The sequence below is a fragment of the Pagrus major genome, chromosome 19, assembly GCF_040436345.1.
Source record: "Pagrus major chromosome 19, Pma_NU_1.0".
NCBI classification, from domain to species: domain Eukaryota; kingdom Metazoa; phylum Chordata; class Actinopteri; order Spariformes; family Sparidae; genus Pagrus; species Pagrus major.
The window spans coordinates 28,085,132-28,101,715 of record NC_133233.1 but is presented as its reverse complement, the minus strand read 5'-3'; the positions used below and the strand labels follow the sequence as shown (position 1 = coordinate 28,101,715).

Genomic DNA, 16,584 nt, shown 5'->3' with positions numbered 1-16,584 from the left:
AGATCTTATTTTAAACTCTTCAGTATAGTGGTTAAAAAACCTCTTTCATTAGTTTCACCAGGGTTTCTTCTATCACCCAAAGAAAGATTCATAGAAGAAAAACTATCAGATTTAATGATCATTAGAAATAAATGGAATAACTGAGTTCAACAACCTGACAGCTATAAACACATCCAACTGAAACATCTACATTGTTGCACTCATGGTAAGTGAAACACTTTTTAAAAATAATCACAATTGTATTTAAAAATGTAAGCGCTATTTCAAAATAAATGATTTTATAGTTTGTATATCTGAAGAATTAAACTGCTAATCTACACTGATTTATAATGTTGATAATCACATCTGGACTCACAGAGCCGTCCTGCAGTTCCTCACAGCTGGAATCAGTCTCAATCGTCCCTCCTTTGATGTTTTGTACTTCCACAGGTTCAACTCATCCAGAACCTCCTCTGACATCTGCAGCATGTAGGCCAGAGCTGAGCAGTGGATCACAGAGAGTTTCTTCTCTGATCTGTTCTCTGACTTCAGGAACTCTTGGATCTCCTGATGAACTGAGTGGTCGTTCATCTCCATCAGACAGTGGAAGATGTTGATGCTTCTGTCAGGAGAGACATCATCTTTGTTCATCTCCTTCAGGTTGTTGATGGCTCTCTGAATGTATTTTGGACTCTTGTGTGTCCGACCCAGCAGACCTCCTAAGAGTCTCTGGTTGGACTTCAGAGAGAGGCCATGAAGGAAGCGAACAAACAGGTCCAGGTGGCCATTTTTACTTTCAAGGGATTTTTCGATGACTTTCGTCAGGAAGTCATCCAGGGATGGGTAACGGGTCTCCACGCCATCAACGCCTCTACCAAAAAACGTAGAAATCTTCTCAAGACCAGACTTTGGTTTTGAGTCCCTGAGTGTGAAGTCTTTTAGAAAAGCCTCCAGGACCTCTGTGTTCCTGTTGGTGTAACAGTGGAACATGTAGACTGCAGCCAGAAACTCCTGAACGCTCAGATGAACAAAGCAGTAGACTGTTTTCTGGAAGATCACACTCTCTCTTCTGAAGATCTCTGTACATACTCCTGAGTACACCGAGGCCTCTGTGACATTAAGACCACACCGCTCCAGGTCTTCTTGGTAGAACATGAGGTTTCCTGTCTCCAGATGTTCAAACGCCAGCCTCCCCAGCTTCAGAAGAACTTCCCTGTCAGCCTCCGTCAGCTCCTGTGGACTCGTCTCACGTCCCTCATCGTACTTCTGCTTCTTCCTCTTTGTCTGAACCAGCAGGAAGTGTGAGTACATGTCAGTCAGGGTCTTGGGCAGCTCTCCTCTCTGGTCTGTAGTCAACATGTGCTCCAGAACTGTAGCAGTGATCCAGCAGAAGACTGGGATCAGACACATGATGTGGAGGCTCCTGGAGGTCTTGATGTGTGAGATGACTCTGCTGGACAGATCTTCATCACTGAACCTCCTCCTGAAGTACTCCTCCTTCTGGGCGTCAGCGAAGCCTCGTACTTCTGTTACCCTGTCAACACATGAAGGAGGGATCTGATTGGCTGCTGCAGGTCGGGAAGTTATCCAGACGAGAGCCGAGGGAAGCAGCTTCCCCTCGATGAGGTTTGTCAGCAGCACGCTGACTGATGACTTCTGTGTGACATCAGACACGACCTCATGGTTCTTGAAATCCAGTGAAAGTCTGCTTTCATCCAGGCCGTCAAAGATGAACAGAAGTTTACAGACAGCGAGCTTCTCTGCTGTCACCTTCTGTAATGTTGGATGGAAAACATGGAGCAGCCTCAGAAGACTGTACTGCTCATCTCTGATCAGGTTCAGCTCCCTGAACGACAGCAGAACCAGCAGACTGACATCTTGGTTTTCGGAGCCCTCTGCCCAGTCCAGAGTGAACTTCTGCACTGAGAAGGTTTTTCCAACTCCAGCGACACCGTTGGTCAGAACCACTCTGATGTGTCTCTGTTGGTCAGGTGAGGCTTTAAAGATGTCGCAGCACTTGATTAGAGTGTCATGGAGGGTCTCCATCTTGGAAGCTGTCTCTAGCTGTCTCACCTCATGTTGGGTATTAACCTCTTCATTCTGTCCCTCTGTGATGTAGAGCTCAGTGTAGATCCTGTTGAGGAGGGTTCCACTTCCTGTTTCATCACTTCCTGTGTCATCACTTCCTTCAGTCACACGTTCACATCTCCTCCTCAGACTGATCTTATGTTCATCTAAAGCCTCCTGCAGAACACTATCAGCTGACAGAGAAGAAAATATTCTGGGATTAAATTGAGAGCAAGAATCTTGATTAAATCAAAAAGTTCCTGTTTTCAGACATGAAGACATCAGCAGACAGATGTACAGTCTTACTTTGTACAGTGTTGGTCTGACTGACTAACACTGGACAGCAGGACAGCTGCTCCTCCACAGAAACACTTCCCTCTGTCTTTCTGAAGAGATAAAGGAAAATCCCTCAGATTAGGAATCACAGATCAGTCTGACAAAAGAGAAGACAGACTGTAAACATAAGTATGTCTTTCCAAGCTCTGAATCTGGACTGAACTCCCAATCACTAACAGTTTGTTTTTGTCTGAGTCACAGTGGAGCAGTTTGCATCATTTGATTTTAGTAAACAAACTTATTTTAATGGGAAATTTTATTACACAAACAAAAAGGACCACAAAACATGACCTCATTAGCAGCTATTAAAAACTTAAACCATACTGGACAAAGTACACGGCCACGCTTAGTACAATATACCCTCCTCTTTTTTCAACAACTGTGTTTGATAAAAAGGTTTGATGAAGATAAAAACAATGTCAGAGTGAAGATTTTGGGACAGTTTCCATGAGATACTTCCAGCCCTCATCAATGGAGCCTTTTCCTTTGCAAAGATATAGAAGAAATCCTCACTTGTCAGTAAAGCAGAACATAAATCCCTCATTTGTGTAATTTATCTATCTGTAAAATACTTCGTGCTCCTCATCCTGACATTCAGTGAAAGTTGTAATTCTTGGCTTTTTAACAGATCATTTGATCATCTGCAGTAAAGACATTGGGACGACTTCTGCTCGTTTTCATTCATCAGTAATTCTTCCATCGCAGCAAAACACGTTGCATCAGCCATCAAACTCCTGAAGGTATAACTGAGCAAACTAAACACTTTTAAGACGAAATTTCTCTAACAGACAAACAATGAATGAACTTGAAGTATCTCACTAGCCAAGAATATTTAAGCTACACCCCATGATGCAACACTCCGGTGTATTCAAAAAGAATATCTGATGTTGACACACAATTGTCTCGTCCCTACGTATAAAACAAATCAAAGTTTTAAAATGAAATTTACAGAAAAAGAATTGTGTAATGTATTCAGGCAACTACAGTCATATAATGGTAATGATTTAATTATATAAACTGAAGTTAGTATCAGTTCTCTTACTGTGTGTCTGAGGGTCCAGGTTCATCACTGAAGACCAGAGGCGGTTCTTTGGACCAGTCACTCTTCATAGACAGACAGCTGGAGACTGGAGACTCTTCTCTCCGTCTGTGGTACTGACTTCTGGAAACACCAACATGTTTGTATTTATTTCATGTCAATACACAAATTGCTGATACTGACAGTTTGGTGATTAAAAACATGGCAGTCTTCTTACTGTGTGTCTGAGGGTCCAGGTTCAGTCCTGAAGACCAGAGGCGGTTCTTTGGACCAGTCACTCTTCATAGACAGACAGCTGGAGACTGGAGCCTCTGCTCCGTCCTCCTCTTCCTCCACACAATCACTCATCTTCTGCACTTCAGAAAGCACTGAGGTAAATATGTAGCACATGGAAGGAGAACAACATGAAGACAAGGAGGACAAACAGGTGAAACAAGATGCAGAGGAGGAGGGTGTAAAATGGAGATGGTGAAGCCTGCAGACTCATCACCCAATGTGACGCTAAACAAAAGTGACATTTACAAAGATCGGCCTTGTCTCTGTCTAATTAAAGGGACGTCCCTCAGTATGATGTCCTGCTCTGTCCACTCAAAACAGAGACTCAACTAACTGCCTGCACACTTTCTCTGTCAGTTGTTGGTTGCTTCCTCCATTTTTCATGTACCTGGATCACCTGCTCAGGTTTGTGGTGTGATCAATTTATGACCTTCTCTCCAAATATTAACATTATGTTGATATTAAACAGCAATCCTGATCCTTTTGATGAACATTTAGTCTAATTGAGGCTGAACCTACTGATAACGATTTACTGTGTAACTATTAAATCATTTTGTCAGCTGTACCTGAAGTGGTGGACAAAATATTGAATATAAAATTCAATCCAGTAAAACAAAACCACTGTCGTCTTCTGGACTTCAGTCAGTCTGAGAGATAACCAGTAACACTGACAGTGAGCTCACAACATGAGAATCAAGACAAACCAGTCTGTTGAGGAACAAACACACACACACACACACACACACACACACACACACACACACACACACTGTTTCACAGTATAAAGAAACAGTCCAGCATCTTGTCAGTTTTCTTTAAATATGAGCTTGTTGTCTCTTGTTCAATGTGAATTTTGTAGCCGATCCCGCTGTTCTCACAGATGAATCAGAGACTTTGACTGTAAAACAATAATGTAGAAATAAAACTCACCTCTGCCTCAGACGTCTTTTCCTCCTCCTGCTGCTCTGTCGACTCAAAATGGAGTCTGAACACTTTCACTTTCATGTCTCCTCCCTGTTCTCATATACTGAACCTGAACCACCTGGTCAGTGTTGCTCCTCCTCTTGTCATTTACCTGAAGTCACATGTACTTTATCTGTTGAGGTGTCTCCATGATGACCTCCCTCTGGTTGAACAGCTCAGACTAACATAGATAAACCAAACACAGCAAACTGAGTTCAGATCAGTGTCAGACAAACTTCCCCTGGTCAGCTGAGTTCACCTCCCTTGAACAATGTTTGTGGTTGTGGATCAGCTGAAGAAGTGTTTGGTACCGTTCAGCTCTTCAACGTGAGCTTTGTTCTGGAACAGCTTCTTCACAGACATGTTGCTGCTGCAGTCGTCTTTGTGACACCAGAACAACTTTGTCACTTTCCTGATCGACTCTTTCCATAAAAACACACATCATCACAAACTCATGTGGAAGATGGAAGCTACGTTTCAGGACATCTCTTCACGTTTCACTCAGATAACTAAACTAAATAAACTCAAAAATATGCGGAGAAGAGAAACATTCACATATATGTTTTATCTATTTTAAATAAAGAGAGAAATCCAACCGTCCAGCTTCTGGGTTCAAGTTTCTCTCTTCTCCAGAACTGAGGCGACCGCCGGTGGCGCCAGAGCCTGACGCAGGCTACAGCTAGCTAGCTAGCTAGCAGCACCCGCAGCCGCTGACGGCTTTTTCTACATGTTGAACTAAAAACAGACGTTTTGTCGCTAAACGTCCATCAGCTGGTGAGCACGGCATCACTTCACATCACCTGGTTCTGGTTCTGGTGCTTCCTCAGCCTCTTCCTCCTCCTTTTCTCGCCGCCTGACGCTTTGATCCTTCGACGCATCTTCGCCGTCCAACTCGGACAGACGTTGACGCTCTGGCCCCGCCCACCGGCCACGGGCCACGTTACGTACGTACGTCACCGTCACGGTCATTGTTGCCAGGTTTGGATGAGACAAACATGATGAGCCTGTCAACAACAAGCAGCTCCGGTGATGAGGTGCAGATCAGACGGAGGAGAAACATTTCAATCCCTCTCCCTCCTCAGCTGAAGGAGCTGAACTTCAACATCTTCACTGAGATTCATCAAACAAACCGATTCTTGAGACTGAGGTTTAACTTTGATGTGAATAACTGTGGTTTGAAAGTTTGGATCACATGTTGTTTCACTGTGAATCAGTCCAACTGTTCTGGACCGACATGCAGGGCTGGCTACAGTCCAAGAGGACCGAACCATCACCACTGACACAGGAAACTGTCAAGTCTGGACTTTCTGACCAAAGTCGGGATTTGGATTTTGTTATCGATATTTTACTGTTATTAAGTCAATTCTTGAAACATAAATGCAGATACTTCAAAACTAAACCCTGTCTGATAAACATGAAGAATGAGTTAAAAGTGCAAAGTAAATCTGTCGATTATGAAGATAAAACAGCTGTCAAAGTTTCTCTTTATTCACTCTGTACACATTCATTTGAGATGAGCCTGCTTCCTTTATTCTCTATCTTATCTATTTATTATGATTATTTTACATTTGTTTATGTGTTTTATTCATCTGCGTCCTTTTTACTCGTCTCTGAACGAGTTGTATTTCATTTCATACACTCTGAACCTTTTCTCTGTCTCTCTTGCTCAAACTGAGTTTGTGACATGATGGTTGAAAGTGTCTTTTTATGTCTACATTTGCCTTGTTGAATAAATATATATAAAAATTAAAAATAAAAACAAGCAGGCTGCGGGTCACTGTAGATACCTGGGTTGCCAGGTCAGAGCAGAGGTCAGACGTTCAGTCAGTTCACTAAATGTTGACATGGTCCGAGTCTCTGATATGAAATCAATCAAATGATTCATGTTGAAACTATAAATACATGTCCATGTTGATCTGAAAGTTCATTCATCCTTAAAGGCACCCTGTGGTGTTTGTGACCACTCGTAGTGCAATGGGCCGATGTTTCTACAAGTGGGCCGCATGAGGAAGTAAATACATGTGTGCTGACTGACACTTTCTGGTGGTAACACACCAACAGATGCAGCCATGTGTCAGGAAACACAGTTGTAGGTGCAACAAGCTGTGCAACAAGCTGAGATGTTGATGTTTCTGACACAGCCTCCACCCAGTCTGACTCTGAACAACAAAGATCTTCCTCAGAGCAGGAGAATGGAGTGGTCAAAGACCTGGCATTGAGAGGTTTGCTCACAGTAGATGAATTGCTGGATGCTGAGAAGGAAATCATCAGATTTTGTCAGAAGAAGAGGTTTCCTGATGAACCTTCTAGTCTACAGAATGGCATAAGTGTGAAAAAGAATAGTCACATCTTCAAGCTTTCTCCTGTGTTGGAGGATGGTATTCTGAGGGTTGCTGGACGATTAGGTAGGGCAGCTCTACCTGAAGATGCAAAACACCCTGCTATCCTGGCCAAAGAGCTTCACATCTCAGATATTCTCCTAAGGCACGTACATCAACAAGTTGGTCATGGAGGACGCAACTACATGTTGTCCAAATTGCGTCAAAGGTACTGGATTCCAGGGGTTGGCACAGCCATAAGGAGGATTTTGTCAAAGTGTGTTGTCTGCCGTAGGCTGCAAGCTGCTCCAGGGTGCCAGCTGATGGCGGATCTCCCAGTTGACAGGGTCTGCGCCCAGACAAAGCTCCATTCACCAGAGTCAGCGTGGACTACTTTGGACCCTTTGAGGTCAAGAGCCGGAGGAGCGTAGTAAAAAGATATGGAGTCATATTCACCTGTTTGGCAATGCGAGCTATCCATATCGAAGTGGCTTCTTCTCTGGATACAGATTCTTTTATCAACGCACTACGACGATTCATAGCAAGGCGTGGCCAAGTCCGGGAAATACGGTCTAATGGAACAAACTTCATTGGAGGAGAACGTGAGTTGAGAGAGGCCATTAAAGGTTGGAATCAAGGCCAGATAAATGACGTTCTTCTTCAGAAAGAGATAAAGTGGATTTTCAACCCTCCAGCTGGATCCCACCATGGTGGTGCCTGGGAAAGGTTGATCAGATCTGTGCGGAAGGTCTTGAATGCCATCCTTAAACGTCAGAAGTGGACTGGTATCAAGCGCAACTTTGTGGTTGGGGACATCATGCTTATTGTGGATGAGACAGCACCGCGGAACTCATGGGTCATGGGAAGAGTCATCCAAACGTTCCCAGACAGAAGAGGATTCGTGCGACGGTTGCTGATCAAAACCAAGACCAGCACCTTGGAAAGACCCATAACTAAAATCTATCTTCTGCAGGAAGCAGAAGCCTGACCCCTCAGTTCTGAGAGGACAATTGTGCTGGGACAGTTAGACTGACTTTACTGACTGACAGTGTGACATGGTCAAGATTACTCCATGAAGCTGTAAACTGTTGGACTCGACTAGACTTGACTTGTGTTCCAGGTAGAAGAGCACATTAATGAACTATACTGATGGACTATAAACAAGGACAAGCGTGGATTTCGTGCTTTCATGTTTCTTGTTTATTTATTATAATGTAATTATTACAGTGATAATAATTAGGGGCTGGGTTGTAGGTGCAACAAGCTGAGATGTTGATGTTTAGGTTTGTGTTGGCATCAGCTGTTTGACACATTTCACCTATGTCACGGGGGGTGTGCTTAAGGAGCAGCGATTGATTGAGTGAATGAATGAGCATATATTCACCTGTTCACCGCGGCGGCTGCATGGAGAGGGGGTGAGTAGGGAGAGCATATTTTTTGTTGACCGCTTAATCCTACTGAAAACTGAGTAGTTTGAACACCTTGCCTTGCTTGTATGTTTGTTGGCGTTGGAAATAAATACGGGCAGACTCGAAAATTACGGAATGGCTTTGTCGTTTGTGTTGCGAGTCAGCAGGCAATGCTCCCTCACTTAGCCTCTCAGTGACTTCGCTTCTTTGTTTGAGGTCACTATACTATGTTTTATTGTTGATGGTCCCAGTGGGACTGAAACTGTAACTGTGCATCACAACCTTGTTCTGTGTTGTTGGACACATTTGAAGTGTGTTTCTGCTGTGAGGAAATCAAGTTTTTTAAATGCTCACTTTGTCTACATGGAAACAATGTTTTTCAATTCAAAGCAGAGCTGAGACAGAATTTACAGCATTAATAAAAGACATTACCACCAAAATATGTGACTCTGGTGTTTAATATTTGTGCATTGTTTGTTTGTTTTACAACATTTCCATCATATGAGAAGACTGTGTTACAAAACTATAAAAATACTAAATAACATCGGTGAAATCAACATGTTCTTCCTGTCATGGTCATCAGTTACAGCAACAAAACAATGCCATCATTTATTACATCATATATTACATCATAAATTCATCTGTTAAAATGTTGATTTTAGATTAAAATGAATGTCAGTTAACATCTACAACATCACTGATGTCTTATTCAGTGGCAGTACACACAGAGTACTGCATTAATCTCCACTGTTATTCAGGAATATGTGGAGATGAACTGCACCAAGGAAATATCCAATTAAAAGTGTCAATGTACGATTATGTGGTGATAAACAGGCCTCGATAGATTAATGTGTTGAGGTTCTTTGTGTTGAGAAGATGTGAGTGAATAAAAGAATAAAGATCCAGGTTCCAGGTGGAGGAGGTGTCTGAGTGTGGAGCAGAAGGAGTGGAGGAGCGTCAGTGTGTCTGCAGAGACTGTGTAGAAGGACAGAGCAGCAGCAGAGCAGTCCAGATACACTGATGATACTCTGTCACATCCAGAGGAACACAGGGACGATGCTGGACTGGACATTGTGTGTGACAGTGGAGCTGATCTCAGAGCAGTTCACACTGCAGCACTGACAGTCATCTCCACTTGTTGTGATTGGTCCGTCAGTCACTGCTGGATGAAGCTCTCCTCTCCACTCCAGCTCCCAGTAACACGGCCCAGTCAGAGCCTCTCCACCCACCAGCTGATGGTGCTGCTTCAACCTCTCTGGATCATCAGGACACAGCTGATCCTCTCAACACCTCCACCTTTCTCATCACTCTGACAGAGATCACCACCTGATGAGAGAAGCAGAGAGACAGTAAAGTGATAAATGAGTGTTGACAGAGACTCCCTCCATCAGCTGTCAGTCAGTGATATAAAGACCAGCAGGACTTCAGCCCTGTTCAGACCACAAGTGGAGCGGCTGTGTAGCGTAGCCAGCTTCCTTTCAGCTCTCATGTTAACGTGTTGGAGTGAAGCTCACAGACCTGCAGACACTTTGGACATCAAGTCTGTTTACTCTGCAGGTTTCACTGAAGGACACAGTGGAAACAAACTGCTGACAGTCCCTGAACGCATCATGACTGCAGGAACAGAGAGATACTCACAGCTCACTTTAATGATGATTTACTGCTCACTCACATTTAAATATTTCATCTACTTTGGAAACATCACATGACAAATATGTAAATATGGAGTCTGTTATAAAAATATTTGGACAAATCAAATGACACATGGGCAGATATAAATATAACGTTAAAGGTCCTACACTGAACAGTATCATCAGCTGTGGTTTGTGGACTTCAGCAGAGGTTCTGGTCCATATACAGACCACATGGTTACTAATTGTAATGATGGTTCTCTGAAATAAGAGCCAGTGATTTGCAGGTTTCAGTCAGACTGATCTGAGAGCTGAGACAAAGATGAACTGATCAGTTGTTCAGTGTTGAAATGAGAGAACAAACACTTTGAGATCAGATTTGATGCTCCGACAGTTTGATGAATGAGGACACTGTCTCTATACATCCTGTGATGCTGTCAGCTGTGATCCAGCTTTATTTCCTGTAGACATGAACACAACAACAACAGTCGTCTTCACATCAACTCAAACACACGATCACAACAAGCTTCTGGCTCGTCTGATTGGCTGACTGCTCTCTCTCTGTCTTCCTGTCCAATCATGAAGCCTGTCACCGTTCTCCTCACACAGCTTCACTGAGGAAAGCAGGAAATACTGGATCTTTACTTTGATATTGTGTTTAGTACAATACTGCTGAAACCAGCATGAACCGACTCCAATCCTCTACTGACCTCAGAGTCTCCAGTCTACAGTCTGGACTCTCCTTCAGATCACACAGCAGCTTCACTCCTGAATCCTGCAGCTCGTTGTTACTCAGGTTCAGCTGTCTCAGATGGGAGGGGTTGGACTTCAGAGCTGAGGCCAGAGAAGCACAGCTGATCTCTGACAAACTGCAGCTCCACAATCTGAATAAAGAATAAATGATGGAGATAAAAATCAATAAGTCAATTAATCATACGATAAATTAAAATGAGCTCGATAATTTTGCCGACCTCGATAATTTCCATTTGCATGCTTGTTTGTTTTCCTCGTGTCTCTCACTAGAACCCTCTTGCCAGTCACTAGTCCCATTCACACATCCGTTTGCATGCGGGGTTCCTGCGCCAATTCTCCGCAACCGCCTTTGTGTGAAAGTTTCAGAGGTAGCATCAGAGGCGAACTGAGCCGGCGGCGCGGAGCGAGGGCGTGTCGATCTGATGGTGTTGGTGTCTGATAACTCTACAGATGCTTCACTCAACAAAATAAAAATAAATGTCCCACAAAGCAACGTTACAGGACCAAACAACAGGAACGTAGTAACTGGTCAAGTCTTTGGCAGCTTATATGAGGAAAAAAATACCGCAGTTAATCGTGGAGAAGCGTCTGTCAGCCTGTCGGTCTGACCGACTCTTCGTCACATTTCTGCCCAAAAAAACGTGTCTGTCCCCGGCAAAAAACTTTAACTCACCATGTGATTGTCGCGCGACGGTCAGTTACTGTTGTCATGGTGACGGTCAGCCCTCCCGACAAGGCTCAGTGAACTTAGTGAACCCCGAGAGTGAAATAGTCAGACAGCATCCAGTTTACTGATGGCGATTATGTAATTATGTAAATTATAGAAAAACGTAACTTTGTCACTTTCCAGGATGTTTGGTGTGTCAGGATCTCAATTACAACACATTATAACAGCATCCATATGATTATAAACAGTCAGCGGGTACATGTTTAGATTAACAGGGGGACACCGGGGAAACACCTTGAAAAAAAACACATACGTCATCATCATCACGTGTACCGTCACGCCTCCACATCACTACAGACAATGGTGCTAACATTGTTGCTGCAATAAGGAACCATAGCTGGCCATGGCTCAATTGCTTTGGCCACAGCCTCCATCTTTATTTATTTTGGATATTTAAAATGTCTTTTTCACATTCCAATGTTACATATTCTTTAGAAATAAAGGTTTATTGATCTTTGAAAGGGTGTACTTGCATTATTATGCCATTATCATTATATTAGTTGAAAAATGGTCTCACAGCGACAATATTATCGTTTATCGCAATAATTTCTAGGACAATTTATCGTCCAGCAAAATTTGTTATCGTGACAGGCCTAGTGTAGCTCAACATTACTGTGTCCTCATCAATGAGCTTTTCTCTAAAATGAGTAGAGTAACTTTGTCATTGTGTTATTGTGGATCATCATCAGTCTTCTACAGACATCATCCACATGTCAGCGCAACATTCATACAGCTGTTCATGTCAACACAGATTAATAACATGCTGCTGATCTCAGTCAGGTCTGTTATTAGAGGAGAAAAAAATGAATTTTCTTTTAAACATCTTCTTTTGAAAATATGCTTTGATCTGTGTGTGTTCTGTAGGATCAATATCAATGATCAGACATTATTTGTGAAAACACATTAACATCAACAGAAATCTAAATATTTCTACTTCAGCTTCTCAACTTTATCAATTTAAATCCAATGTTAGTTCAGTTCTTCTGTTAACAGATTAAATCATAAACATTAATTAACTTTAACAACTAACTAAACATTTTCTAGTTTCTTGAAGACACAGAAGTCTTTTGTGACTGAAGAAGAAATTTAGTTCAAGAAAATTGAAAATGTGAACCAAAGGAAATCTATAACTTTATCAACGTAAGTTATGTATGAATGTAAACTCAAATATTAGTTGGCAGTACCAGAGTCAGTGAACTGACCTTAGAGTCTCCAGTCTACAGTTTGGACTCTGTAGAAAATCACACAGCAGCTTCACTCCTGAATCCTGCAGCTTGTTGTCACTCAGCTCCAGCTCTCTCAGATGGGAGGGGTTGGACTTCAGAGCTGAGGCCAGAGAAGCACAGCTGATCTCTGACAAACTGCAGCCCTCCAATCTGAATAAAGAATAAATGATGTAAGTTTAGAAGACAATGTTCCTGCTTGAAATCATTCAGTGTTTAATAATCTGTTCAGAGCTGAAGAAGGTTCAGAATGTAGAAGTTTAGAAAATGGAAACTCCAAACACCTGAACCCAACAGGATGCAGGTTCAACACTGTCAAATACACAAAGTGACAAAACAAGTATATGGTTACTCAATGTGCCTAAATGTGTCCAGTTCATTACTGAGGAAGTCAGTGGTAGAGTTTATTATTTGAATTCTTGGATATTAAAAAAAGCTGGTGTGCAAATGTTTATTATGGTCCCAGTAATATTTGTTGTTAGCGTGCACTGAAGTAGCAGATCACATGATATTTTAATGCAGTTTTAATCAGAAAGGTTATATCCTGACACGTCAGAGTGAGTAAAAAGACTTCATGTAAGTCTTCAAGTCAAAAAAGTTATCAAAAGTCAACATGTAACATTTCAAGCACATAAAATGTCTTTCACTTCAATTCTGCTCCTCGGCTCTTTTCTAATTAGACGTACACGTAGAGCATCTTTATAATAAAGATCATGAATTGATAACATGAAGCCTTTTATGTGATAAGCAGGACGCTGCTTCTTCTGTAACAATGAAGTTAAAAGGACCATAGACTTGTGTGATTATATGTGGGGAGGGGTTTTCTTAAGCCTGTGGTCTATGCCTGTGTGTGTTTGCTGCACATCTCTGAGGAACAAATACAGAAAAACACAACCACAAACAGCAGTGACACTATTTCTAGTAAATTACCAGTGTTTTGTCAGATTCACTCACAGAATCCTGCCAAAATAGGACAGATGGTGAAATGATATGGAGCCAGATCAAGGCCAAGAGGTTTATTAATTTGGAAAAAATAAATGTATTGAAAAATATAATTTGAATGTGAAAGTTCAAGTTTTGATCTTGAATCATAAAAAAATCTAAAACATTTTCAAAATAAAAATAAGTGAAGGAAAAGGTTCATTTCAATTTAAATATGATTTGGATTTAACTCTGATATTCTTTTGAATAAATTATTTTCAATTTTCACTTCTATCATTTCATATTTGAGGTCTTATTTTTTCATCTGGCTCCATGAAAGGATCAGTAGAAATCATAAGCTGGCCATGGAGGACCACAGCACGGGGCGCTCGGTCTGGACAGCCCAGTTGGACATCTAAAACAAGCAGGTAGCACTTGGCAGCACGTCAGCCTCCTGCGTGTCCCACACAAGTGAGAGAGGAGACAATTATCAATAAAGGGGAAAGTTTCACACAAAGTTATGTGAATTTTGGAAGCAATGTTTTCTTTTTGGCACCTGTTTCACCCATTTTCAGGGGCAAAGTGAATATGGGAGATTAATAGAGATGTGACGATACACTCAGCTCACAAGATGAGATGATACACGATATTGGGTTCATGAGAACGAGACGTTAACACTATTTATTTTTTTAAGTTACAAAAAGCAAAACAATGCAGGTCCATTTTGAAATGTTTTAACTAGTAATCATCTTGTAATGAATGTGACTTCAGCTCTACTTTGTGACTGAGTATGAATTATCATATGCAGTAAAAGACACAAACAATATGTAAGAACTGTAAAAGGTTTCACCACAAACTCAACTGACTGGCTTCTCTCCTGTATGATTTCTCATGAGTCTCTTCAGACCTTATAACTGTGCATGAACTATGTGTGAGCTTCTAACTTCTAATTGAAGCTGTGTGGCCTTCTAACTGAACTCCTCTCCACAAATTGAAAGTAAAAAATAAAAACAGTATAAATAACAAAAAATAAATAACACTAAGTTTTTCTTAGTCATCTTGTTTTAAGTGCAAACAATAATCAAAGTAGTTCTCTCTCAATACTTAAAGTGCAAACAGAGACTGACATGATTTCCCTCCAAGCATGATACAGAGCTGAGAGCTGGCTACAACTACACTGCCCAGCCTAAGATATGGTCACGTTCTTGTTCAAGAATATGAGCATGTCTACGTTTTCTGGCAGCAGTTGAGACCTTTGGGCACTAACTATGTCTCCTGCAGTTGAAAAGACACGCTCACTTGGAGCGGAGGTAGCAGGGATGGAAAGGTATGCTATCTGTGTAGAGGTTCAGGACCACTGGGATGGTGAACTTTGACTCCAATGTGTGGAGGAGTCGCCAGTTTTCCACCATGGGAAATGGCCTCATGTCAGCTGCAATGACAACACTGATGTCTTTCGTTATTGCTGTGGCTCGAGCACTTGACTGTGGAAGTTGAGATGTAAAAGCATTTGTCAGTGTTGTCCGGCCTTTCAGTGTTTTCTTCACAGGCACGGTTGATTTCAGTAGAGAGCTGTGGTGGTTCTGTAGGTGTCTTTGCATAGTGCTCGTGTTAGCCGCGGTGTACAGCACTATTTTCTTACAGTTCTTACATATTGTTCGTGTCTTGTCTGTCAGTCTGTCGCCGTTTATTGTTTCCATCAGGGACCAAAATGCTGCCACACAAACGATTTAAAAGTGGCGGGGGCATCTTCTATGCTAATTTTGAGTTCAATGTCAGAAACGTTTTAATAACATGAGATCTCGTGTCACAAGATCTCGTCACACCCCGAGATATTATCAGGAGAAATTACCAAACGGGAGCACAGCAGGTGAAAGGCTTAAAAATAGGGAAAGACTCCTGTCTCACTTCCTGGTAGACAGGACGTAGACACCTGAACACAACAAGATGGAAGTTAAAATACAACTATTAGTTATGTAAAGATATAGTGGAGTCATGGTGTCCTGAACACAGAATGACGTCACACTCTCAGTGTGTGTGTTGTGATCTGAGCTGTGTGCATGTTAGTGCATGTGAGTGCCTCCCTGTCGCCTCATTTTGGATCCCACTGCTTATCTTGCTAAGATTGGCCCTAGTCTGCCTCTGATTATCTTACCCTGATATTCTTACCCTAACCCAAACCAGTCTCACTCCTCATGTCTGAACCAACAAAGGCAACAGCAGTAGGATCCATAATAACGCCTCTCTGTCGTCCCTGGTACTTTCTTAACATGGTGGCAGGGACACAAACTTTATCATACTACAGCTAAACAGTGAAAATATATTTCTGAGAGAACGAGGAACTTGATTCATATTTGCTCAACACTGCCTCAACACTGACAAACTGCAGCCCCTCAATCTGTATAAAGAATAAATGATGGAGATGAAAATTAATTTATAATCCTATCAGATGTGTTCAGGTTTTAAATGTGTAGCTCAACTTTACTGTGTCCTCATCAATGAGCTTTTCTCTAAAATGAGTAGAGTAACTTTGTCATTGTGTTATTGTGGATCATCATCAGCCTTCTACAGACATCATCCACATGTCAGCACAACATTCATACAGCTGTTCATGTCAACACAGATTAATAACATGCTGCTGATCCAGTCAGGTCTGTTATTAGAGGAGAAAAAACTGAATTTTCTTTTAAACATCTTCTTTTGAAAATATGCTTTGATCTGTGTGTGTTCTGTAGGATCAATATCAATGATCAGACATTATTTGTGAAAACACATTGACATCAACAGAAATCAAAATATTTCTACTTCAGCTTCTCAACTTTATCAATTTAAATCAAATGTTAGTTCAGTTCTTCAGTTAACAGATTAAATTATAAACATTAATTAACTTTAACAACTAACTGAACATTTTCTACAGTTTCTTGAAGAAACAGAAGTTTTTT

The 16,584-nt window shown here is 41.7% G+C and overlaps 2 protein-coding genes across 3 annotated transcripts in view; both read right to left on the bottom strand.

Moving 5' to 3' along the window:
* LOC141014275 (protein NLRC3-like) overlaps positions 1-16,584 on the bottom strand; it is a 59,052-nt gene that overhangs the window by 12,719 nt on the left and 29,749 nt on the right.
* Positions 352-5,496, bottom strand: LOC141014250 (protein NLRC3-like). 2 transcript variants are annotated; one of them, XM_073487971.1, is made up of 4 exons: positions 5,461-5,496; positions 3,639-3,789; positions 2,353-2,432; positions 352-2,240 (listed from the first exon to the last, which is right to left on the bottom strand). In XM_073487971.1, the coding sequence occupies exons 2-4, from the start codon at positions 3,767-3,769 to the stop codon at positions 352-354; spliced, it is 2,100 nt and encodes a 699-aa protein (XP_073344072.1). In that variant the 5' UTR covers positions 3,770-3,789; positions 5,461-5,496. The 2 variants fall into 2 exon arrangements, with proteins under 2 accessions (XP_073344072.1, XP_073344071.1); XM_073487970.1 differs by lacking the exon at positions 5,461-5,496 and having other exon boundaries at positions 3,639-3,950.